The 23,725-nt window shown below is 39.6% G+C and overlaps 1 protein-coding gene across 1 annotated transcript in view; it reads left to right on the top strand.

Moving 5' to 3' along the window:
- DYNC1H1 (dynein cytoplasmic 1 heavy chain 1) overlaps positions 1 to 23,725 on the top strand; it is a 44,559-nt gene that overhangs the window by 6,025 nt on the left and 14,809 nt on the right. The window contains exons 8-51 of the mRNA XM_057365780.1: positions 474 to 1,550; positions 1,874 to 2,053; positions 2,892 to 3,041; positions 3,309 to 3,455; positions 3,591 to 3,731; positions 3,874 to 4,050; positions 4,163 to 4,273; positions 4,356 to 4,475; positions 4,699 to 4,938; positions 5,468 to 5,623; positions 5,986 to 6,099; positions 6,703 to 6,813; positions 6,893 to 7,102; positions 7,400 to 7,546; positions 7,773 to 7,939; positions 8,340 to 8,513; positions 9,197 to 9,362; positions 9,443 to 9,631; positions 9,714 to 9,902; positions 10,571 to 10,853; positions 12,213 to 12,313; positions 13,817 to 13,976; positions 14,235 to 14,478; positions 14,669 to 14,852; positions 15,318 to 15,530; positions 15,703 to 15,941; positions 16,051 to 16,207; positions 16,591 to 16,818; positions 17,047 to 17,277; positions 17,386 to 17,526; positions 17,769 to 18,002; positions 18,594 to 18,800; positions 18,892 to 19,013; positions 19,372 to 19,537; positions 19,777 to 19,940; positions 20,214 to 20,343; positions 21,118 to 21,251; positions 21,500 to 21,614; positions 21,735 to 21,896; positions 21,974 to 22,188; positions 22,275 to 22,479; positions 22,610 to 22,783; positions 22,884 to 23,003; positions 23,130 to 23,250. Of these exons, the coding sequence (XP_057221763.1) occupies positions 474 to 1,550; positions 1,874 to 2,053; positions 2,892 to 3,041; positions 3,309 to 3,455; positions 3,591 to 3,731; positions 3,874 to 4,050; positions 4,163 to 4,273; positions 4,356 to 4,475; positions 4,699 to 4,938; positions 5,468 to 5,623; positions 5,986 to 6,099; positions 6,703 to 6,813; positions 6,893 to 7,102; positions 7,400 to 7,546; positions 7,773 to 7,939; positions 8,340 to 8,513; positions 9,197 to 9,362; positions 9,443 to 9,631; positions 9,714 to 9,902; positions 10,571 to 10,853; positions 12,213 to 12,313; positions 13,817 to 13,976; positions 14,235 to 14,478; positions 14,669 to 14,852; positions 15,318 to 15,530; positions 15,703 to 15,941; positions 16,051 to 16,207; positions 16,591 to 16,818; positions 17,047 to 17,277; positions 17,386 to 17,526; positions 17,769 to 18,002; positions 18,594 to 18,800; positions 18,892 to 19,013; positions 19,372 to 19,537; positions 19,777 to 19,940; positions 20,214 to 20,343; positions 21,118 to 21,251; positions 21,500 to 21,614; positions 21,735 to 21,896; positions 21,974 to 22,188; positions 22,275 to 22,479; positions 22,610 to 22,783; positions 22,884 to 23,003; positions 23,130 to 23,250 (8,416 nt within the window). The remainder of the gene's footprint in view (positions 1 to 473; positions 1,551 to 1,873; positions 2,054 to 2,891; positions 3,042 to 3,308; positions 3,456 to 3,590; positions 3,732 to 3,873; positions 4,051 to 4,162; positions 4,274 to 4,355; positions 4,476 to 4,698; positions 4,939 to 5,467; positions 5,624 to 5,985; positions 6,100 to 6,702; positions 6,814 to 6,892; positions 7,103 to 7,399; positions 7,547 to 7,772; positions 7,940 to 8,339; positions 8,514 to 9,196; positions 9,363 to 9,442; positions 9,632 to 9,713; positions 9,903 to 10,570; positions 10,854 to 12,212; positions 12,314 to 13,816; positions 13,977 to 14,234; positions 14,479 to 14,668; positions 14,853 to 15,317; positions 15,531 to 15,702; positions 15,942 to 16,050; positions 16,208 to 16,590; positions 16,819 to 17,046; positions 17,278 to 17,385; positions 17,527 to 17,768; positions 18,003 to 18,593; positions 18,801 to 18,891; positions 19,014 to 19,371; positions 19,538 to 19,776; positions 19,941 to 20,213; positions 20,344 to 21,117; positions 21,252 to 21,499; positions 21,615 to 21,734; positions 21,897 to 21,973; positions 22,189 to 22,274; positions 22,480 to 22,609; positions 22,784 to 22,883; positions 23,004 to 23,129; positions 23,251 to 23,725) is intronic.

Below are 23,725 nucleotides of genomic sequence, written 5' to 3'. Positions count from 1 at the left end.
ACCAAAAAAAAATCTTGTGACTTCTTCAAGCATGTTACTATTACTTGAAGTTACCAACACAGATACAATGTAACATTCAGTTTCCATGTCTGCTTCCTAAACCAGTTYAGCTTTGAACCCTTGCTAATAGGCTTAGCTTTATTTCTGACTTACATTGCATAATACATGCTCACGTTAATAAACATAGCAAGTCTAGACATAACCCAGAGGAGATTAATATGTGTCTAAATCCTTGAACTTGGCTAAACCACAGTGGAAAATGAGATTGTGCTGCATGGTGCTGCAAGTTTGTAAAGTARTTGTGCTGCCCTATTCCTACTGGAAGTTAAATATGAAACATGACTGAAAGTTTGATAAGAATTTGTCACTGATTGACAGGGGGCTTTTACAATGTTTTTTAGGACCAACTGCATTTTGCTACTTCTAGGGAAATTTTGAAGTATGCCACCCACTAAACTGTGATTCTGATGTAGGTAACTGCTGTTGCCCAGCAAAAYCAAGGAGAGGTACCTGAGCCACAGGATATGAAAGTAGCAGAAGTCCTTTTTGATGCTGCAGATGCTAACGCAATTGAAGAAGTCAATCTYGCTTATGAGAATGTTAAGGAAGTAGATGGATTAGATGTTTCCAAAGAAGGTACAGAAGCYTGGGAGGCAGCAATGAAGCGCTATGATGAAAGAATTGATAGAGTTGAAACAAGAATAACAGCCCGTTTGAGAGACCAGCTCGGTACAGCAAAGAACGCCAATGAAATGTTCAGAATCTTCTCCCGGTTCAAYGCCTTGTTTGTCAGGCCTCACATTCGTGGTGCCATTCGTGAATACCAAACACAATTGATCCAGCGTGTGAAGGATGATATTGAGTCTCTTCATGACAAATTTAAAGTACAATACCCACAGAGTCAAGCTTGTAAAATGAGTCACGTTCGTGATTTGCCTCCTGTTTCTGGGTCTATAATTTGGGCAAAACAGATTGACAGACAGCTCACRGCCTACATGAAGCGTGTGGAGGACGTCCTGGGCAAAGGCTGGGAGAACCATGTGGAAGGTCAGAAGCTCAAGCAGGACGGAGATAGCTTCCGCATGAAGCTCAACACTCAGGAGATCTTTGATGACTGGGCAAGAAAAGTTCAGCAGCGCAACCTTGGTGTGTCTGGTCGCATTTTCACCATCGAAAGCACTCGTGTTCGAGGTCGAACTGGAAATGTCCTGAAACTGAAAGTCAACTTTCTGCCAGAAATCATCACACTTTCAAAAGAAGTCCGAAACCTGAAATGGCTTGGTTTCCGTGTCCCACTAGCCATTGTAAACAAAGCTCACCAAGCAAACCAGCTCTATCCGTTTGCTATTTCTCTCATTGAAAGTGTCCGCACATATGAGAGAACATGTGAGAAAGTAGAAGAGCGTAATACTATCTCACTGCTGGTTGCTGGCTTGAAGAAAGAGGTGCAGGCTTTGATTGCAGAAGGAATYGCACTGGTGTGGGAATCATACAAACTTGATCCATATGTACAGCGCTTGGCTGAGACTGTCTTCAGTTTCCAGGAAAAGGTTTGTCTTATTTTTCAAATTCTGCAAAATTTTTACATTTATACTTCAGTAATGTGTGGTTGTCCAAAAGTGGAGTTGGATAACTGAGATCCAGTTCTGCAGCTTTTGGTTTAAGTAGCTGATTGAGTCAGCACAAATTGGCTAACTGAATCTTTTGGTATTCCTAAAATTGATATTAGCAGTACTCTTTTTATTTGATATTGCTAAAATTGAATGATTGCTGCGTCCAGATAAAGGTATGTGATTAACCATTACTGAATAATTACTGTTTCTTTGATCTAACCTGTCAAACTWAATGTCCCATTTTTCCTAAACTGTCTTAGGTGGATGATCTGCTTATTATTGAAGAGAAGATAGACCTGGAAGTGAGATCATTGGAAACATGCATGTATGATCACAAGACTTTCTCTGAAATCTTGAACAGAGTTCAGAAAGCTGTGGATGACTTAAATCTTCATTCATACTCAAATCTGCCAATCTGGGTCAATAAGTTGGATATGGAGGTAGGTTTGAGATATTTAGAGGAAACATKTTATTTCAGTGCAAAATGTATTTTGATTATTCTCCTTATAGTCATCCAGGGGAAGATTCGCATTCCCTGAAAATTTCAGTGCATTTTTGGTATGCAGAAGATGGAAGATGTGTTGGGTTTTTTTTACTGTTGATTTCTGGGATCAGTTAATTCAAAGGGAGGTTTGTCTTTTGAAGAAAGAARTTTGATGGAGCTTGATTGCCTAGAAGGTGCAGGGGTGCTAGGTGGTGGCAGAGACTTCTTGCCRTCATATTGTTTGGTTCTGCCTGTTACGTTTCAGGTTATTGGCCACTAGGCAAACCTAATACAGTTAAAATTGTTTAATTACATTTAAGTCCATGAGGTCCAGGAAAAGCTTTGAATTCAGTGAAAATTTACCAAAACTCCTAAACTTCTTTAATCATCGAATGGTTTGGGTTGGTTACAAACCTCATGCCATGGGCAATGATACCACTGATTCAGTAGCTCAAACCCCCATCCAGCTCAGCCTTGARCACTTCCAGGGATAGGGCATCCACGACTTCTCTGGGCAGTCTGTTTCAGTGCCTCACTACCCTGACAGTGAAGAATCTGAACCTCCTCTCTTTCAATTTAAAGCTCCTGTCTTATTGCTACAAGCCCTAGTAAATAGTCCCTCTCCATAGTAAATAGCTCTCTTGTAAGCCCCTTCAGAGGCTGGAGTGGCTTAGTAAATGAGCACTTGGTTCTTTRAGATGCTACAGTGTGCCTGGTGTCAGAATATATTGATAATGGGGATCTTCATGCAGTGAATATGCAGGTTTTCCTCCAATGTGTCTCATTTTCTTTAGATTGAAAGAATCCTGGGTGTTCGTTTGCAAGCTGGACTGAGGGCCTGGACCCAGGTTCTTCTGGGACAAGCAGATGACAAAGCAGAAGTTGACATGGATACAGATGCTCCTCAAGTCAGCCATAAGCCTGGTGGTGAACCCAAGATCAAAGTAAGTTTTCCTGTGGGTTTTTCTTTTTGCATTATATTTTGTTGGTTGGTTGGGCTTTTGTCTTATTGTCAATTAATTAATGCAGAAATTATTTCTGAGGCTTTTATGAGAGATGAATATTTCTTCTGCGTCTGTTTTTAGAAAAATATTTTCCTCTTCCCATTTAAGTGCAAGTTGATTTTTCAAAAGTGCTTAATTCCCAAAATGCTTGTCTATTCTTGTAGCAGTATCTGCCAGTAAAACTGGATGTTTTTACCATTTCTGCAGAACATTGTRCATGAACTAAGAATAACCAACCAGGTGATATACTTGAATCCACCAATTGAAGACTGTAGGTACAAACTTTACCAAGAAATGTTTTCTTGGAAGATGGTAATCCTGTCGCTGCCAAGAATTCAAAGTCAGAGATACCAGGTAAGTGTAATGAAGCTGTATCTAAGTTTGAGCAATTCCTTTCACTTAATGATTAATTGTCCCCAATATATTAGTTTGTTGCTCTAAAGCCAGACCTGAGTGCTTTGGAAATTCATGTATATCTGTGGTTCTTAGGTTGGAGTGCATTATGAACTGTCTGAGGAAGAGAAATTCTATCGTAATGCATTGACAAGGATGCCTGATGGCCCTGCAGCTCTGGAGGAGTCATACTCAGCTGTCATGGGAATTGTGACTGAAGTGGAGCAGTATGTCAAGGTAGGAGGCTGACAAGATGTAATGGTACTGTTAAAAAGTATGTGGACTTTCAGTTTTCCTGGGGGTTGGAGGGAAACCAAAATATTCCAGTACTTTGTAATATACTGGATAAGTTCTGAACACTATGAAATACCTCTGTTAGGTTTGGCTGCAGTACCAGTGTCTGTGGGATATGCAGGCTGAAAACATATACAACCGTCTTGGAGAAGACCTGAATAAGTGGCAGGCCCTTTTAGTTCAGATAAGAAAGGCAAGAGGAACGTTTGACAAYGCAGAAACCAGAAAAGAATTTGGACCTGTTGTTATAGACTATGGCAAGGTAAGAAATTGTAATTGTTGTTTGTGATAAATGCATTGTATTTCAGAATAGATGTATAACAGAAAATAACAAGGATGACAAATTACTAATATGTAACATTATTCACTTGTAGGTACAATCAAAGGTGAACTTGAAGTATGACTCCTGGCACAAGGAAGTACTCAGCAAATTTGGCCAAATGCTTGGTCAGAATATGACAGAGTTTCATTCACAAATTTCTAAGGTAAGAAAAGTCATAATGCCAGTTTTTCACTTTTAGATTAACAGTTTTAGAATGCTAAAACACTGATTTGTGCTCTTAATAGTCCCGTCAAGAGCTGGAGCAGCATTCCGTGGACACTGCTAGCACATCAGATGCTGTGACATTCATCACATACGTGCAGTCCTTGAAACGTAAAATCAAGCARTTTGAAAAGCAAGTTGAGGTACGTTTGTTGTCTTTCGCTAATGACTGACTTGTGGAAGTGTCAAAATCAGCTCTGAAAATGCAGCTTTATGATACATAAGTTCTCTTAAAAACAGACTTGAATTTCATTTTCTGAAAAATCCTGTGAGTTCTGCAGTAAGCATTGTTAAAGTATGTTTATTTAGCCTTGCATCKTTAGTTAGTTTTGTCGTTTTAACTTAGACAACCGCTGTGTCTTGTAGCTTTATCGCAATGGTCAGCGCTTGCTTGAGAAACAAAGGTTCCAGTTTCCTTCCTCTTGGCTGTACATTGACAACATCGAAGGAGAATGGGGTGCCTTTAATGACATTATGCGTAGGAAGGATTCCGCCATTCAACAACAAGTAGCAAATTTGCAGATGAAAATAGTTCAAGAGGATCGTGCAGTGGAGAGCCGAACAACTGACTTGCTGACAGACTGGGAGAAAACAAAGCCTGTAACAGTAAGTAATGATGATTAATAGTCAGTAAATTCGGTAGATTTCCGGAGTTCAATAWGAGGCAGGGAGTTCATTTTTATGCYTTTTTTGCAGTTTCTCATTTTAGGTGATAGTAAAAGTCTTTTTAAGGGTTATATAATAACCTGACAGTGTATTGATTTTTGGAAATAGTTGCAGAGGGAAATTTACCCTTAAGACACAGGCCTCTGTTAGGTGCAGAAAAGTAAATCACTTCAGTGACAGAGCTTTGTCTGCAACAATTCTATGTCAGAGGTATGCATGTAGGAGGATTCAGAAGCAAGCTGCTTTTTGCCTCGTTTTTTTTTTTCCATAGGGCTTTTTAGTAAAGGCAAAAACTACATGTAAAAATGAAACGAGACTTATTGTAGACTAGTACATTGCGTTATTGTCAGCAAGCCAGAAATAGAGAAATAATGAGACAAACCAACATTTAGTATTTAGTCCTCGCTTTTAACTTGCCTTCAACTTAATTGTAGGATTATTGGATTAATGTATCCCATGCAAACTTTAGGGAAATCTGCGTCCAGAAGAGGCTCTTCAAGCTCTTACCATTTACGAAGGAAAGTTTGGCAGGCTGAAGGATGATCGTGAGAAATGTGCGAAGGCCAAGGAAGCTCTGGAACTGACCGATACAGGACTGCTCAGTGGCAGTGAAGAGCGTGTCCAGGTACAACCTGCTCCCACACCWTCTCATCAGTTTTGGATAAAAATGTTCCAGTTCCATCATTTTCTCCCTCAGGAGAGTCACTTCTAGTATGTGCTGTACTAGTATCAGGGCACAGTCTCCACACTGACTCAGTTCTAGCCTTCAGAGGTTGTCTGTGATCTCTTCCTTGACTGTCTTATTCTTTTGAARCTATTATGTAACCTGAGATGCAAAAATCTCATCTTGCTGTTGCAGTTTTGTTGAATTAGCAAGATGTCAGAAGGTTTTAGATGGATTAGAAGTATTTTGTTTAACTTGTCCCTGCTAATGACTTTGAAGAGATGAGGAATAACTGCTGRTGTTTGATACATTCTTTATTACAGGTAGCCCTTGAAGAGCTGCAGGATCTCAAAGGTGTCTGGTCTGAACTCTCTAAGGTCTGGGAACAGATTGATCAAATGAAAGAACAACCCTGGGTCTCAGTACAGCCTCGCAAGGTACTTCACTTCTGCACATGAGCAATGTAACTGCCACAAGTATATGCAAATTAGAAACTAGACCTCTTGAGACAGATATGCTCAGTTGTCAGTCTGGATCATTTTCAGTGTTTAGGTACCTTTTTCAGTATCTTGTAAGCATGTTTTTTCTGAMGCTAAGCTAAAAAATGTTCACAGGATTGTCATAACTTAATCTTACAGGGGATTTATGCAATTTCCATATTCCAAGTTTTGAGCTTGGGCTGCATCTATAGAGAAGAAACTGCTCATTTTAAATAGGCTGTTGGAACTCATTATACAGTTGGGTGAACAGCATCAATTTTAGTTTAAGTGCTCAGGAGGTAAAGAGCAGAAAGAGCACTAATCTATAAATTAACTGCCTGTGACAAGACTACATCATAAATCCTAATCAAGCCAATAAAATTACGTTCTCAGCTATAGAGTAACCACATCTTAGGCAAATACAGATAACACTTGAAAGAGCTGTCCTGTTGATAATGTCTCATTAGAGGGAGTTTTCTGTAACAAATACACAGGCAACTTGTATGGTTATATGCACAGGACTTGTAGAGAAAAATTTCTTTGCTTTTATGTTCCTGACAGCTTCGACAAAACTTGGATGGTCTGCTGAACCAACTGAAAAACTTCCCTGCCCGTTTGCGGCAATACGCCTCATATGAGTATGTTCAGAGACTTCTGAAGGGCTACATGAAGGTAAGTTATGCCCATTTCTAAAATGCGTGCGTTTTGTATTCAAGTTCAAAGATGTAACTTGCTTTCTTGTCTTCTGTAGATAAACATGTTAGTCATCGAACTGAAATCTGAGGCACTTAAAGACCGACACTGGAAACAGCTGATGAAAAGGCTTCACGTAAACTGGGTTGTCTCAGAATTGACCCTAGGCCAGATCTGGGATGTTGATTTACAGAGAAATGAAGCAATTGTCAAAGATGTTCTGCTTGTGGCTCARGGAGAGATGGCTTTGGAAGAGTTCTTGAAACAGGCTAGTATCAGCTCTTGTATGTATTTATGTGTATAGCAAATCAGAGGGTTGCTGTCAAGTGGCTGCTTGTGTAGTAAACTTATTTTAAGCTGTTGAAACAAGTGCCAAGACTTCATGGTTTGCTCTGGTTTGGAGAGCAGTTTAAAGCTATGTAAACTTCCTATGATGAAACTCAATTTATTTGGGAAAAGCAGTTCTTGATAGTGACTGCAAAGACCATCCCCTTGAACTGTATCATAGTCTCAATACTTTTAMCAATATTTTTATCTTTGATGTCTTATCTATCTTTTCCTTCAGATAAGAGAAGTGTGGAACACATATGAACTGGACTTGGTCAATTACCAGAACAAGTGTCGTTTGATTCGTGGGTGGGATGACCTTTTCAACAAAGTCAAGGAGCACATTAACAGCGTGTCTGCYATGAAGCTGTCACCATACTACAAGGTAAAATGGAGAACAAAGCTAAATAATTTTTATTTATTTCTGCCTTCCYCTCTTGTTTAGTTACTGTTTTTGTCAGCAAGGACTATATGCAATGTTTAAAGTTGACAGACTGTTAATTGTATATTCGTACTTTGTAACTCTCAAAAARCTGTTTCCTCTAATAATTATTAGTAGTCAAACACTTGATAATATTAAAATTAATATTAATGCATTGTTTAAACKTCAGGTGTTTGAGGAAGATGCCCTTAGCTGGGAAGATAAGCTGAACCGTATCATGGCACTCTTTGATGTGTGGATAGATGTCCAAAGGCGATGGGTCTACCTGGAGGGCATCTTTACTGGCAGTGCAGACATCAAGCACTTGCTGCCTGTGGAGACCCAGCGGTTCCAGAGGTAACTTTTTAATTGCTTTGTTCTTTTCTTTTGTCCCTTGGGTCACCACGTGGGCAGGCCTGAAAATTCACCACTCTTTGAGTTGAAATACTGACTGCTTATTCTTACCTAGTCCAGCTGGATTACAGCTGCTATAGATAAAAGTTCATCAAGCAAAGAAATGGCAACTATGACAGAAAARGGTTTATAGTAAACAGGCTGTTGTACAATTTTTAGAAGATGGTTGGGACTCAGGTGATTTTCCTTGTTAGTTCATGTCAACTATAAAGAGATGTTTTGTCCCCTAGAGCCACTGCAGCCATTAGAGATGGAGTGGCTACTTAGAGACAAATAACTTTGGTATTCTGCAGGCCTGTGGTTACTAAGTTTACACTGTTGTGATGTGTTATTTTAYTTGCAGCATCAGCACTGAATTTTTGGCACTCATGAAAAAGGTGTCCAAATCTCCACTTGTGATGGATGTTCTTAACATCCAAGGTGTGCAGAGATCCTTAGAGAGACTGGCAGACTTACTTGGGAAGATACAGAAAGCACTGGGAGAATACTTGGAAAGGGAGAGRTCCTCTTTCCCTCGGTAAGAAGTTGACTCTTGAAGTAATCTTATGTTTCTGTGCAGGAATTGGTGTATACTTCTCTGGAAAGCCTCTRTGTATGAGATGTTATGACCATTTAAATCTGTATTGTCTATAGACAGAGTTCAGTTCRAGCTACTTCTCAAGAAGTGGAACTGAAACTCCTGTTACTTGCTCATCTGTGGCTGATTGTCAGATTTGGATATTGCCTAAGGAACCATTGCAGCTGATTTCTGTAAACTTAAGAGGTTCTTCTGCCATTTGATTGAAGGCCGGTGTCTAAATTGTCACAGTCCAGTATTTAGGTCATTGGTTTTGACTTACCGGTAGTCCTCAATTGATTTGTGACTTACTGTGAGAGATTAAGCATGAGGGAGGTACTGAGTGGGTGTTCTCCCTGCCTGATAGAAAATTCAGACCCAAACTCTACTGTGGGTATTTCAGAGATGGAGAAGAAAATGGTCCACAGTATGGAGCATGTATACRCTTCTGTATGGTACAGATCGCTTGAACTTAAAGGTAGCACTGTGGTATAACTTSTAGAAAATATGGTTCATGCASTCTTGCAGTGTTAAGGAAATGGTTGTCRAATACTTCCACGTGGTAGCCATGGRTGAAGCATAAATCATAAATTAAAARGGATAGTTGGAGTGCTGATGTAGATCTTATTTTATGTGATTAATAGGTTCTACTTTGTTGGTGATGAAGACTTGCTTGAAATCATTGGAAACAGCAAAAATGTTGCTAAGCTGCAGAAACACTTCAAGAAAATGTTTGCTGGAGTTTCCAGCATTATTCTCAATGAAGACAATTCTGTGGTTCTTGGAATATCCTCGCGTGAAGGAGAGGAGGTATAGCTGCAGTATTTCTTTCTAAATAAAATTCTGAAAATAAGTGAAAGTGAGCTGACTTAAACCTTTAATTCTTGCAGGTGCTGTTCAAAACACCGGTTTCCATCACAGAGCATCCAAAGATCAATGAGTGGCTCACTCTTGTTGAAAAAGAAATGAGAGTGACCCTTGCTAAATTGCTTGCAGAGTCTGTTACTGAAGTAGAAATCTTTGGAAAAGCAACTTCTATTGATCCAGCAGTCTACATCTCTTGGATTGACAAATACCAGGTATTAATGTGGAACACTTAAGTATACTTCAACTTGGTTACTTCAGCAACGAAAACTATCTGATGAGTGTTTTTTTACACAGGCTCAGCTTGTTGTGCTCTCAGCCCAGATTGCATGGTCTGAGAATGTGGAGTCAGCCCTCAATGGCGGAGGTGGAGACAACAGTCCTCTCCAGTCTGTGCTTGCCAATGTTGAGGTCACACTCAATGTCCTGGCAGACTCTGTGCTGATGGAGCAGCCACCCCTTCGCAGAAGGAAACTGGAGCACTTGGTAAGTGAAAACCTTCTTTCCTCTTTGGGGTTTACAGATGATAATTTTAAAATTTTAATGAAAAAATTTATCAGTCTAAGACTTGCTATTCCTCTAGGAAAAAAATTTCTGTGATTTAGGCGATTACATTACGGCCTGATCCTTAATGTAGGTGATGGTGGTTTTTCACTCTAGTCAGCGTAATGCATGCTAGCATGTTGTAGAGTAGCTTAGTGAATTGTTTTTCAAATTGGTTCTTCCAAGTTTGGAAGCTATTGATCTTTTCATTCAAATGTGAAATACATMATTAAGCCACTTATTATTGTAATTATAATATGCTTTTGTTTGTAGATAGGGATTGGGGATGGGTGGACAGTTAAAGTCATCCTGAGTTATTTCTAGAGGGGAATGCCTGCTTTCTGGCAAGTAAAATACCGAGTTCAGTAGTGTAATGGATTAACAGGCTAGCTGGACCAGAGTGCTTTGCTGAAAATTCCTTATAAACAGTAGGCAAAATTGTTTTGGCTTTATAGCAATAGGTTTTAAGGTAGAGACTGGTTTTAGGTCCTGATTTYGGAGTGATGGCAATTCACTGTGCTAATCTGAGAAGCTGTATGATTCCTGTCTTTATTAGCCTGTGTTTATTGGCTSATATTGCGGTGGTCTTAAGGAGTTACTTCATTCTCCAGATTACTGAGTTGGTGCACCAGAGAGATGTTACAAGATCACTGATCAAAAGCAAGATCGACAACTCCAAATCCTTTGAGTGGCTCAGTCAAATGAGGTTCTACTTTGACCCAAAGCAGACAGATGTGTTGCAACAGCTCTCCATTCAGATGGCAAATGCCAAATTCAACTACGGTTTTGAGTACCTTGGAGTTCAGGATAAACTGGTACAGACTCCTCTCACTGACCGCTGCTACCTGACAATGACACAAGCCCTGGAGGCAAGACTTGGAGGATCACCGTTTGGTAAGTTTGTGAGACAATTAAATTCTTATCTTCTCTAATATATATGAGAATGAGTGGCTTAAGTTACTTAAAGAATCATCAGTGAGGYATTAGCAAAGGCAAGTTTAATATGAATTTGTGAAAGCACAATGAATTCTATGGCAAGGTCCATTCTCTTACTTACTATATAGATAAAGCACACAAGGAAAAATTCAATTAAAAGCAATCTAAAATGGTTTATGTGGAGACTGGGGACACAAAGATAAGCAAGGATAACAGTAAAGGATGCAAAGCAGTAAGGGAAGCTACCATTGAGGCCCAAGGGTCAGAGTGGATTTCCTTGCCAAACTTAGCTTCAGATTGGATCGAGTTTAGGTCTAAAGAATTTAGCAACACTTAATTACCTAATCAATACAATTATAGCAGTACTTAACCAACTGATTAATTTAAAACAAAATGATTCAGTAGGATTTTCTGTGGACATAGCTGTAACTTGACAAAAGTTTAGCTTAATTATAGACCTAAATTGGCAACACACATAACATAATACACACAGACATGAAGTATGTGCAAAGGTATATCTATGAAAAATTCCCCTTGAATTCAGTGAAATRCATTGGATGCCTTTGCATCTCTCCAGAGATAAAAGGTTGGGTCTCAAGGGATTGGTGCTACRAGCCCAGGCTGAGTTGTCAGCTTTCAATGGCAGTCCTCCATTGCAGACTGGGGAGATCACAAGCTTTGAGAGACATCCCACTGGGAGGCAGATGCTGGTCACAGCCTSCTGCAGTCCAGGAGATCTCAAAGGGTCTCACTTAGGACCACTGTTTATAGGGTCAAAATTACTGACTTTAGTCATCAGTAAGTTTCCATCCYGGCCACAGTCCGAGTTGGCGGTTACTGGAATCTTCCTTGAAAAGTCCAATAACAAAAATATTATTCTACTTGGTCTGTTGTTCAGACAGAAAAGATAAAAGTCTCAAGGCTATTTAGTAGAAAACAGGAACTTGTTAGACAACAGAAGTTCTGGGATCAGACAGATAAATTCTAGGGAAGCTAACGGCCCAGGTGCCATTAATGTAGGCCAAGGCCTAACAAGCATTCCTGAGACTGTAGTGTGACCTGGGGTGGGGTTTAGGGGSTGGACTGGGGAAAGGATGTGCACCTCCACAATACAGCATTAATGTAAACATGCAGAACACTTACAACTAAGATACTGAAGAACAAAATGGTCTTTTAGGGAAAGTTGAAACAGTTTTAGTTTTTGATTGAACTCTCTTGAACAGGCACCTTCAAAATCTGCATGCTGGCAGTTTGCCTGAGTTGGCAGTGCTGCTTAGATGATAAACACTAAAACTTGTCATCCCATTTCAAAAATAGGTCCTGCTGGTACTGGTAAAACAGAATCTGTTAAAGCTCTTGGGCATCAGCTTGGCCGCTTTGTGTTGGTTTTCAACTGCGATGAAACGTTTGACTTCCAGGTRAGCTGTTTGCTTAAAACAGTGTAGTCTTTGTTAACAAGCAATAGAACCTCTTCAGAACGCTGAAACAGCCAACAGTGTTTATTTTCAAAACGATTATCTGTAAGTCTTAACTGAGCTGCTATCTGTGGTTATATAGAACCTCTGTAACAAAATAAATGCCTAAAGCAGAAGTGGGACAGAGCATTGCTAGAGGAGGGGTTCTGGAATTTTTGAACAGATAGTTCTGTAACAGCAAATGGAGGGAAAGGAAGAAAAAGAAAGGGACAGGGGCTTAAGACTGGCTTTTAAGAAAGTAGTTTAAACTATGTAGTTTGCAGTGGTAGTACTGGTTTAATGATAAACAATAAGAGTGAGACTGCTAAAGTCGCTGTACTATTACCAAATTATCCTCTACAACATACTTGTGCAGTGTACCTCAGCATGTGAAGGATTCTTCAAAATAAGAAAATATAGCCAGATATTTGAAGATCAATGACATCTTCATACTGAGAACCAGATGAAATACCTCTKTAAACTGYAACACAGCAAATTGACTTCAAATTAAAACCTTGGTCAAGTGTATATATAATGAAACAGTATAAAACATGGAATCACTAAACTTTACAGATTCTACCAGGTTGCCCATATGTGGGGTTTTCTGTACAGSTGTATTTTGACCAGATCAGGATTCMATTTAGCCAGCATTTGGCTCATAGGCATAGGGTGGCTGTAAGAAAATGCCTGGGGAGTATTTAGATCACAGATAATGTGATCCTTCCTTGCCCCAGCTCCCTTCCTCYCTTGGACAGTTAAGAGGCTCAGGATGTCCCAGCAGAAATGTGTTACTCTGTTCATGCTCCAGTGAACCTTTCTTCATGTACCATTTATCCCCATAAATCCACTTGCACACATGGTTCTATAACATGTTTACCACATTGTTCCACTGTGCACTATTTCTATGCACTTTATGAAAAATCACCTTTTTTTTGTCTTTTTTTAAATGATTCCTAAGTTTTTCTAGTAGAAACAAACAGTGAAAAATTGATTCCTATTCTTCTGAAACCAGTAGATTCTAAACCTCCATCACATTCCCTCATTTTGTCTTCTACAGAATCTTACCTTAAAGATTGTTCTTTATGTGGGAAGGTTATCATACTCTGGCCATCCAGTTTGCACTTCTGAAATGTTTTGTAATTCTTGTATCCTCCTTGTGATAAAGGGCTAGAACTGCACCTGATATTAATGGTATCAGCAAACAAAACATTATGCAGTGAACTTAGCTTGCCTGTTTTGGAGCASACTGCAGTACAGCATGTATTAATAGGGAGCTTTGGTTGGCTTCYGTGGTTCTGTGAAGTGGTGTGAGCTGAAAGTCAGAACATTTTCATAACTCTTACAGTTCTACAAATACAGYATCCTACATATAAACTCACCTTGTTCCTGCATTGGATGCATTGTATGAAAAGCTCTTCTSTGCTCCCTTTGCCAATGCAATTGAGTGAATTTTCCCCTCCTGTGCAGGCAATGGGACGCATCTTTGTGGGACTTTGCCAAGTGGGTGCATGGGGCTGCTTTGATGAGTTCAACAGACTGGAGGAGCGAATGCTCTCTGCAGTTTCACAGCAAGTTCAGTGCATCCAGGAAGCCTTGCGAGAGCATTCCAACCCCAACTATGACAAGAGTAAGTAATTCTTCTCTAACATACTTCATGCTGTTTTATTGCTCAGCTACATTTCTTACAAGTGATGCAAGGATGAAGTTATTTCATGTCAAAACTTAAATAATAGATGTAACTTTCAGCTGGTAGAAATTGAYATTGTTTGAGTTGCAGTACTGGTGAACCTGCTGTCCATTACTGTAGGATAGAATAAAGTATGACTGCAGTTCTCAGAGTGATTGATCACTGACTCAGGTGTAATGAAATGAAATCTCTTTTCAGCTGCAACACCCATTACCTGTGAGCTGCTGAACAAACAAGTCAAAGTGAGCCCTGACATGGCTATCTTCATCACCATGAATCCTGGCTATGCAGGCAGATCTAATCTGCCTGACAATTTGAAGAAGTTGTTCCGTAGCTTGGCAATGACAAAACCAGACCGTCAGTTGATTGCCCAGGTCATGCTGTACTCCCAAGGTTTCCGTACAGCTGAAGTGCTTGCCAATAAGATAGTACCATTCTTCAAGTGAGTAACAAGTTTGGCTCCAATCAGTACAATAGAACTTCTTGTTCAAAGCTGTAATATTCTTTGCAACTCACTAAGCACGTGGTGCAGCAGTCATTTCAAGCAATAGTTTCAAGTAAAGAATGATATATATTGTTAATGTTGGTTCATATTGAGAATCAAATTATATTTTGTCTGTTTTACTTCTTAGGCTTTGTGAYGAACAGCTGTCCTCCCAAAGTCACTATGATTTTGGCCTGAGAGCACTGAAGAGTGTGCTGGTTAGTGCAGGTAATGTGAAGAGGGAGAGGATTCAGAAGATAAAGCGGGAGAAGGAAGAGCGTGGTGAAGTTGTTGATGAGGGAGAAATCGCTGAGAACTTGCCAGAACAAGAGGTAATGTGTGTGCCAAATCTTTACTTCTACAATAAAGGATGYGCACTAAACAAAGAAAGTAACCCTRCAGTGTTTACCTTTTAGTATTGAGCCATGCAACCAAAGTAGTGTTAATTATCAAAGGTAATTTGATAGCTTAGAAGCTCCAAGTTWAACATGTCTTTGAAGTACCTGAATCATAGTGAAAAGCTCATTCCTATGAAGTGGTGCGTCCACGACACTTATTGCTCCTCAGCATCTCAGCCATTAATGCCAAGAGCATAATGAAGAGATACAAGAAACCAGACGTGTATAAACTGAAATCAATAGGAAATCACTGTATTGTTCCAAAGTKAAAAACCCATCAGTTTGTTTTGACTAAGACTACTTTTAATCAGTATTTAGTGAAATATTCCTTGTCAAACACAYTTGGTAAAGTGAACTTAGCAAAAAAAACTTAAATTAAATGTGACTTTCTCTCTGCAGATCCTGATCCAAAGTGTATGTGAAACTATGGTACCAAAACTGGTTGCAGAAGACATTCCACTGCTGTTCAGTCTCCTTTCTGATGTATTCCCTGGAGTACAGTATCACCGTGGAGAGATGACAGCCCTGCGAGAGGAACTTAAGAAAGTGTGTCAGGAAATGTACCTTACCTACGGTGATGGAGAAGAAGTTGGTGGCATGTGGGTTGAAAAGGTAAAATCTAAAACAGAAAGTGTGAAAATAAAATTTACATATAAGGCTGAATTTCCTTTTATAATATGAAAGGTGCAAAGCTTTTTAATTTTTCTTGTCTTAAACAAACAATACGTAAAAGATTAACTGCTGAAGTTAAGATTTAATTGGTGCATTATTTCTTCTGTCACAGGTTCTTCAGTTGTATCAGATTACACAGATAAATCATGGTTTGATGATGGTTGGTCCCTCTGGAAGTGGAAAGAGCATGGCTTGGAGAGTGCTTCTGAAGGCCCTTGAACGGCTGGAGGGTGTGGAAGGTGTTGCTCACATTATAGATCCAAAAGCAATCAGCAAGGATCACCTCTATGGTACTTTGGATCCAAACACCAGGGAATGGACAGATGGCTTGTTTACACATGTCCTGAGAAAGTAAGTCTTCAATGGCACAAATGCAAGATGGCTGGTATGTTTTGCCAAGGATAATCTCACCTTTCTGAGTCTTAATTCTCTACTTCAATGAATATTTCCTTTAATATAGAATCATAGACAATGTGAGAGGTGAACTACAAAAACGTCAGTGGATTATCTTTGATGGTGACGTWGACCCTGAATGGGTTGAGAACTTGAACTCTGTTTTGGATGACAACAAACTTCTGACTCTGCCAAATGGAGAACGTCTCAGCCTCCCACCAAATGTAATGTCACTTTTTTTTACATTGTGTTTATATGCTRTCTATAAGCTTTTTGGTTTAATGTAAAATATACTAGTGTCGTCCCTCTTTYTCATCACAAGCAAAGTAATACTTAGTTCAGATTGTGATTTGCTAGAGCTAGGAGTTTTTGTGGAAACATTTCATGTTACACTTACTCTGACYGTGTAAGAAAAATGTGAATTATATAAGTCTCACGGTAAATGTCAATAATGATGAACTTACCTTAGGACAGTATAGTGCTGATGTTGATTATTCAGAGTCTAAATGCAAATTTGCATATTGTTCAGGGGAAGGGTTTTTGTATTGTTTTGCTTGTGGTTGGTTGTTTTTACTCCAAGCCCTTGTTTTAAATTTCTATTTTTCAGGTGCGTATCATGTTTGAAGTACAGGATCTGAAATACGCCACTTTGGCTACCGTGTCAMGGTGTGGTATGGTCTGGTTCAGTGAGGATGTTCTCAGTACAGACATGATATTCAATAACTTCCTGGCCAGACTAAGAAGCATTCCTCTGGATGAGGGTGAGGAGGAAGCTCAGCGCAGGAGAAAGGGCAAAGAAGATGAAGGAGAAGAAGCAGCATCCCCAATGTTGCAGGTATAACTTAGATAACATTATGGGATGAAATAGTAAAAATGTTTGTATCATAGCATGCATAGAATTTATGACAGCCTATCATCGAATAGTTAACTTCCTCTTCACGTATTTTTTCTTTTTTTTTTTTTTTAATATGAAACGTTTCAAACCTTAAACAAAATAATTTCTCTCTGCCTGGTAGTCAGATGAGAAGCAAATGCTTTGAGCAGTGTTTGTCTCCCTCCACAGATTCAGAGAGATGCTGCAACAATCATGCAGCCATATTTCACATCCAATGGCCTGGTAACCAAAGCACTTGAGCACGCTTTCAAGCTGGAGCACATTATGGACCTGACGCGCCTGCGCTGCCTCGGCTCTCTGTTCTCCATGTTGCACCAAGCTTGCCGCAACGTGGCCCAGTACAACGCCAACCATCCAGACTTCCCCATGCAGATAGACCAGCTGGAGCGTTACATCCAGGTAAGTGCAGTCTGCTGTTAAGTGAGTGCTGTGTGTGCCTAGATGTGAGGTATTCATTGAGTTTTATTCCATTACTCTAAAACCTGCTGCTGTTGCTGCTTCTTACAGAGGTACCTGGTCTATGCGATCCTCTGGTCTCTTTCTGGAGACAGTCGTTTGAAAATGAGAGCAGAGCTGGGAGAATACATTAGGAGGATCACCACTGTGCCGCTGCCAACTGCACCAAATATACCTATAATTGACTATGAGGTAAACCTTTCTTGTGCTAGAAATGTTGCTCTTTCATTTCCTTGAAAGCTTGCTTTAGATTGTGGAGACAAACTTGATTAGACAATCTTAAATTTTACAGTTTCACAGTTAAGCAAACAGAGCTGGATGTTTAAATAAACACATCAAATTTGATGCCAYAAACCATCCTGTCATTAAAAAATTAAGTAAGGATGAGCTAGATTCCTGTCCTAAATTTTCTGATAATGTTTTTGTGCTCCTAGGTGTCCATTACAGGTGAATGGGTGCCATGGCAATCCAAAGTTCCTCAAATTGAAGTTGAAACACACAAAGTTGCTGCTCCTGATGTTGTGGTACCAACCCTAGATACAGTTCGCCATGAAGCATTGCTGTACACTTGGCTGGCAGAGCACAAACCTCTGGTGCTCTGTGGCCCACCAGGTTCTGGAAAGACCATGACCCTCTTCAGTGCTCTSAGAGCTCTGCCTGACATGGAGGTACACAAGTATCTGTGTGTGTTTCTGTGTGTGTGTGAATTACAGAGTAGTAGCAAGTCTTTAATCCTGTTAAAGATTTAAGCAGTCTTGACTTAGCATGGAAATTATTTGCTAGCCAGAATTCAGTAATAGCTTCACCTCAGTCTCAGTATATCTGTGTGTATATAGCAAAAAATAAAAATCATGTTGAGGAGAAAATAAATTMATTCCTCAAGTTCCTTARCCTGAAACTGCTTTCYTCTTTTGCCACTTCAGTAAGAGAGRAGCATTCCTGCATTCAGTATTTAAAAACGTGTGCAAATGTTTAAGAATAGCTCTCATTCTTCAGTGTATTTAGGTGGAGTAACAGTTACATGAGGCTGTGATATTAAAAATACGGGGCTGGGCAAAAAGCATTGCTGCATGGTAAATAGAGAACCTGCAGTGGGAAGCAAAGAGTATGTAAGCTGTATATACCTGTATATATAGGGTAATGTGGATGGTACATGTACTTCCATTGTGAACAATCATATCTGTTTTCAGGACTCTTGATATGCTCTCTTTCAGGCCTTAGTGTATTTTAATTTTATTTTTCACTGTTCTCTTTTTAAGGTGGTTGGMCTCAACTTTTCTAGTGCTACCACTCCAGAACTGCTGTTGAAAACTTTTGATCACTACTGTGAATACAGGCGTACCCCTAATGGAGTGGTGCTGGCTCCTGTGCAGTTAGGAAAGTGGCTGGTGCTGTTCTGTGATGAAATCAACTTGCCAGATATGGATAAGTATGGCACACAGAGAGTCATATCCTTCATAAGACAGGTTTGTTTTTCGCTGTAATCAACTGTATTACAACTTTTAGGAAAATGCAACATTCCACTGATTTGATTTTATTTTTATTTTTTCATTCCAGATGGTGGAACATGGAGGATTCTACCGTACATCTGACCAGACATGGGTGAAATTGGAGAGAATTCAGTTTGTTGGTGCATGYAATCCACCTACTGATCCTGGAAGAAAGCCTCTGTCACACAGGTAATGTGTCTAATTAATTCTATGTAGCAAGAGGAGTCAAAACTGAAACATTGATTATGTAATCTGTTCTTAATATGCTTGTTTAACAACAGCTGTGCTGGAGTTGTGCTCCTTGCTTTTGCACTGTCTGCTAGTCGATTCTTATTGTGACAGCCAGGCAGTGGACCCTGTGTTAGGCTGTTGAGTGAACTGTTTGAAACACTTCACAATGCTTTTTGGTCCAAGTCATTAAGGAGCAATCAAACCAACTGCAGTTGCTGATAATGATTTTGAATCAAGCASTTATTTAATTTTGGCAAAAGATAATGAAGAGAATAGATTATAATTTTCTGTATTATGTAATGTGCTAATSTTCCAGATTTTTACGACATGTTCCTGTGGTTTATGTGGACTATCCTGGACCAGCTTCACTTACTCAGATCTATGGAACATTCAATCGTGCAATGCTGAGGCTGATCCCGTCACTTCGCACATATGCAGAACCTCTTACTGCTGCTATGGTAGAATTCTACACAATGTCTCAGGTAACTTGTTAAATGCAACTCCAAACTCCAGTTAGAAGGCTTCCTTTTAAGCTGAATCATTTGACATCATTGTTTGCCTTTCACATGGATAGTATATGTACAAGAACTCAACTAATTACTTGAGTTCTGGCAAAAAAGACTGAATTATGCTATCAGAGTAATACCTTGTGATGCCGAGGCCTATAAAAAAATACGGTGCAACTTTGAGATAAAGTAACTAATTAAATTTCAATTTTTAGGAGAGATTCACTCAAGACACRCAGCCACACTACATCTATTCACCTCGTGAAATGACTCGGTGGGTGAGAGGTATATTTGAAGCATTGAGACCACTAGAAACCTTACCAGTTGAAGGCCTTATCAGGATTTGGGCCCACGAAGCCTTACGTCTCTTCCAAGACAGGTAAAATAATCGTGAGTTGGGGAGGCAAAACCATAAAGAGCTGATAATTAATTTTCCCTACTCCTTGCCAGCTTTCATTAGAAGATAAAACTAAAGTGTGTTTCATGTTAAATAGCTAGAGTATCAATGAGAATATTTCCCTTCACTCCCGCTTGATTCTGTTGGGAGTTGTATCTRTACAAAGTAGAAATATACTTCAGCCACAGTGCTGCCATGTGATTATACCCTCCCTTTACAGAGCATTTGTGCTCACTGACTTGCTTCTTTATCCAGACTTGTGGAAGATGAGGAGAGACGCTGGACTGATGAGAACATTGACATGGTTGCTCTGAAACACTTCCCCAACATTGACAAAGAAAAGGCTATGAGYAGACCTATCTTATACAGCAACTGGCTGTCAAAGGCAAGTAAAAATTAAACAAAACGAAGCACAAAGTTAAATAGGTTGTATGCTGTTGAGTGAAGTAGCTCTTACAGGTGTATTAAAGTGATAGTGCCCATCATTTTGTTAAATCAATCTCCAAGAAATTTTTACTGTGATTATCTGAAGTGAGCTCTGACACAAATTTAATATGTTACGCCAGGGATTCTCTTGTAAGAGCTACCACAGGATATGAAGGGAGTATTAATCATATTTCTCAGGAATAATGTGACACTATCAGGTGCTGACAGTTATTCCTTACAGAATTTCTTGGATAAGGCAGTGACCCTTGAGCAAWACTGATATTACACATTTGATGGTGACCCGTTTCTTATAATCTGAAGTGATCTATCTGGACAACCTGTACAAATCCCAGTGTACAAATCCCAGTCATAAGTCCACCTAGCTTGCTACCCAACTCTGRCCCAGTAAGTGATTAGGAAAGGCTGCTTAAAATAAATTAGGAAAGGGTGCAAGTTTGTAGTGCTATTTTGCAGTTTCTTTGGTAACTGGCAGCACAGGCACAGCTTATGATAGGTTCAGTAGATAGAGTGTTTAAACCCCATGCTGCTATCTATGGCAGTCTAAGCAGAGGACATGTTCCTGTGCAAGTTAAATAAGTCCAGTGCTCTTAAGCATTTGTAGAGGACTGCTACTTTAAGTATTCTAGTAGTTCTGCTTTCATGTACTMATAAATTTACCCCAAGCTAATTCCCTTAATCCTTATTTCAATACTGTATTGACTGGTTCTTTTAGGATTATATTCCAGTGGATCAAGAAGAACTAAGAGACTATGTGAAAGCTAGACTTAAAGTCTTTTATGAAGAAGAACTTGATGTACCCCTTGTCCTGTTCAATGAAGTCTTGGATCATGTGCTGAGAATTGACCGGTARGTTCAGACTTCCATTGCTGCTTGTATAAGCAAGAATTATTCTAAAACAGAGTGGCCTCACTGCAGACTAAGAATGGAGCATGGTCTCATTGTCTGTAGAAAATACACTGCCAGCCTCCAAGTAGCAGGATCCTATCTGGAAAGATGTATCAGTTTTGATACTAACTTGAAGCTTAGGTGTTCTAGGAAAAGCTTCAGTAAGTTGCTARCACTTACCAATCACACTTGGTTGTRTTCTTTTCCAGAATCTTCCGTCAACCACAGGGCCACTTGCTGCTAATTGGAGTCAGTGGAGCAGGGAAAACAACCCTCTCAAGATTTGTTGCCTGGATGAATGGTCTGAGTGTCTACCAAATTAAGGTTGGTTTGGTAGTTTAATTTCTAAAAACCTGTTAGTCTAAACTCCCACTTACATATTGACCCCTAAAATCCCATTGAAAGCACAACAAAATGTTAATGACCAATGTTAACTCTTACCAGGTTCACAGAAAATACACAGGTGAAGATTTTGATGAAGAYCTTAGGACAGTATTGAGACGTTCTGGCTGTAAAAATGAAAAAATAGCCTTTATCATGGATGAATCAAATGTCTTGGATTCTGGATTCCTGGAGAGAATGAACACTCTCCTAGCCAATGGAGAGGTAAGGAGATTTTAAGTAAATATTTTAAGCACCTTTTTACAACCATAAAACTACAACAAAACTATCTTTTGAATTAGGTTCCTGGTCTCTTTGAAGGAGATGAATATGCTACCCTGATGACGCARTGTAAAGAAGGAGCACAGAAAGAAGGTTTAATGTTAGATTCACATGAGGAACTCTACAAATGGTTCACCAGCCAAGTTATTCGCAATCTCCACGTTGTGTTCACTATGAATCCATCTTCTGAGGGCCTGAAGGACAGGGCAGCTACCTCTCCTGCACTCTTCAACAGGTAATTACTGCATATTCCAATACGTTTTACAAGTACTGTTAAAACAGTGCTTCTGGGGAAGTGTTCACAAATGCTTTGTATTTCAGATGTGTCTTGAACTGGTTTGGAGACTGGTCRACTGAGGCACTGTACCAAGTTGGCAAAGAGTTCACGAGCAAAATGGATCTTGAGAARCCAAATTACATTGTGCCCGATTACATGCCAGTTGTGTATGACAAGCTGCCACAGCCCCCAACACACAGGGAGGCTATTGTTAATAGTTGTGTGTTTGTTCATCAGACTCTTCACCAGGTATGTTATTATTGCACTGCTTAACTTGCGTCTAGAACATGGCATCATGCATCAGTTTCCTAAAAAGTATGATCCTTGGCATCCAAATAAGTTTTTAAGTAGTGCATAATCTACAACTTGTTCCCTAAAGGCTAATGCTCGGCTGGCAAAACGGGGAGGCAGAACCATGGCAATCACACCACGCCACTATTTAGACTTCATCAACCATTATGCCAACTTGTTCAATGAGAAGCGAAGTGAGCTGGAGGAACAGCAGATGCACTTGAATGTTGGTCTTAGAAAAATCAAGGAAACAGTTGATCAGGTGCGTATCTTTAAAGCTTTGCCCTCTATAAAGCTGGAGTGAGTAAATAGATCTCCATGCTCCATATGAATTCATTCTTCCATCTTACAATCGATCTCAGGTGGAAGAATTGCGGCGTGACCTAAGAATAAAGAGTCAGGAGCTGGAAGTGAAAAATGCAGCAGCCAATGACAAGTTGAAAAAGATGGTGAAAGATCAACAGGAAGCTGAAAAGAAAAAGGTAATTTTTGTTTTAAATCTCTGTGCATAGCAACTATTTTATTTGCAAAACAGACCCTGCAGAGCAAGTACTGGAAGAATTTCAGTTTCTAAAAAGCARTATTTTGTCTGTGAAATTTCCTTATAGGTTATGAGCCAGGAGATTCAGGAACAGCTGCACAAGCAGCAGGAGGTCATTGCAGACAAGCAGATGAGTGTGAAAGAAGATCTTGACAAGGTGGAGCCTGCTGTCATTGAAGCTCAGAATGGTATGTTAGCACCTCAAGTGATCATACTGTGGGCTTGGATCTAAAATCGGAYATGTGTTTTGTTATGATCTGGGTTGATCCTGTCTAATAAAAGTGTAGGCTCTTAGCGGGGCACTGGAGAATGTTTTGAGAAATCCCTTCTTTTAAATTCAGTCTTTGAGGTGTAGTTTTTATACTGTGTATTGTACTGATCTGATACTTGACACTTCTTTTAAGGGTTTGTAGCTTAGTTTCTGGCCAGCTGTAGAAAGAGCAGTGATGCCTTGCTGCTACACAGACAGCATGCAGTCGAGCTGTCCATTCATTAAACTGGGTATACAAATCACTGGTTTGAGTGAATCATTTTTAGGCAGCAGATTAAGTTGCCTGTGCTGATTTGTCACATTGACATTGTGTCTTGTACTATAATAGTTATTGAGTAGTATCTGCTTCTCTAATAACTCCATTTTCCTTTTGAGAGTCTTGAAGGATTTTT

This window comes from Malurus melanocephalus, unplaced genomic scaffold (genome assembly GCF_030028575.1).
Source record: "Malurus melanocephalus ecotype Western Australia unplaced genomic scaffold, MMel_1.1 scaffold_57, whole genome shotgun sequence".
Lineage (NCBI taxonomy): Eukaryota > Metazoa > Chordata > Aves > Passeriformes > Maluridae > Malurus > Malurus melanocephalus.
This window is presented reverse-complemented; position numbering and strand designations above follow the sequence as displayed.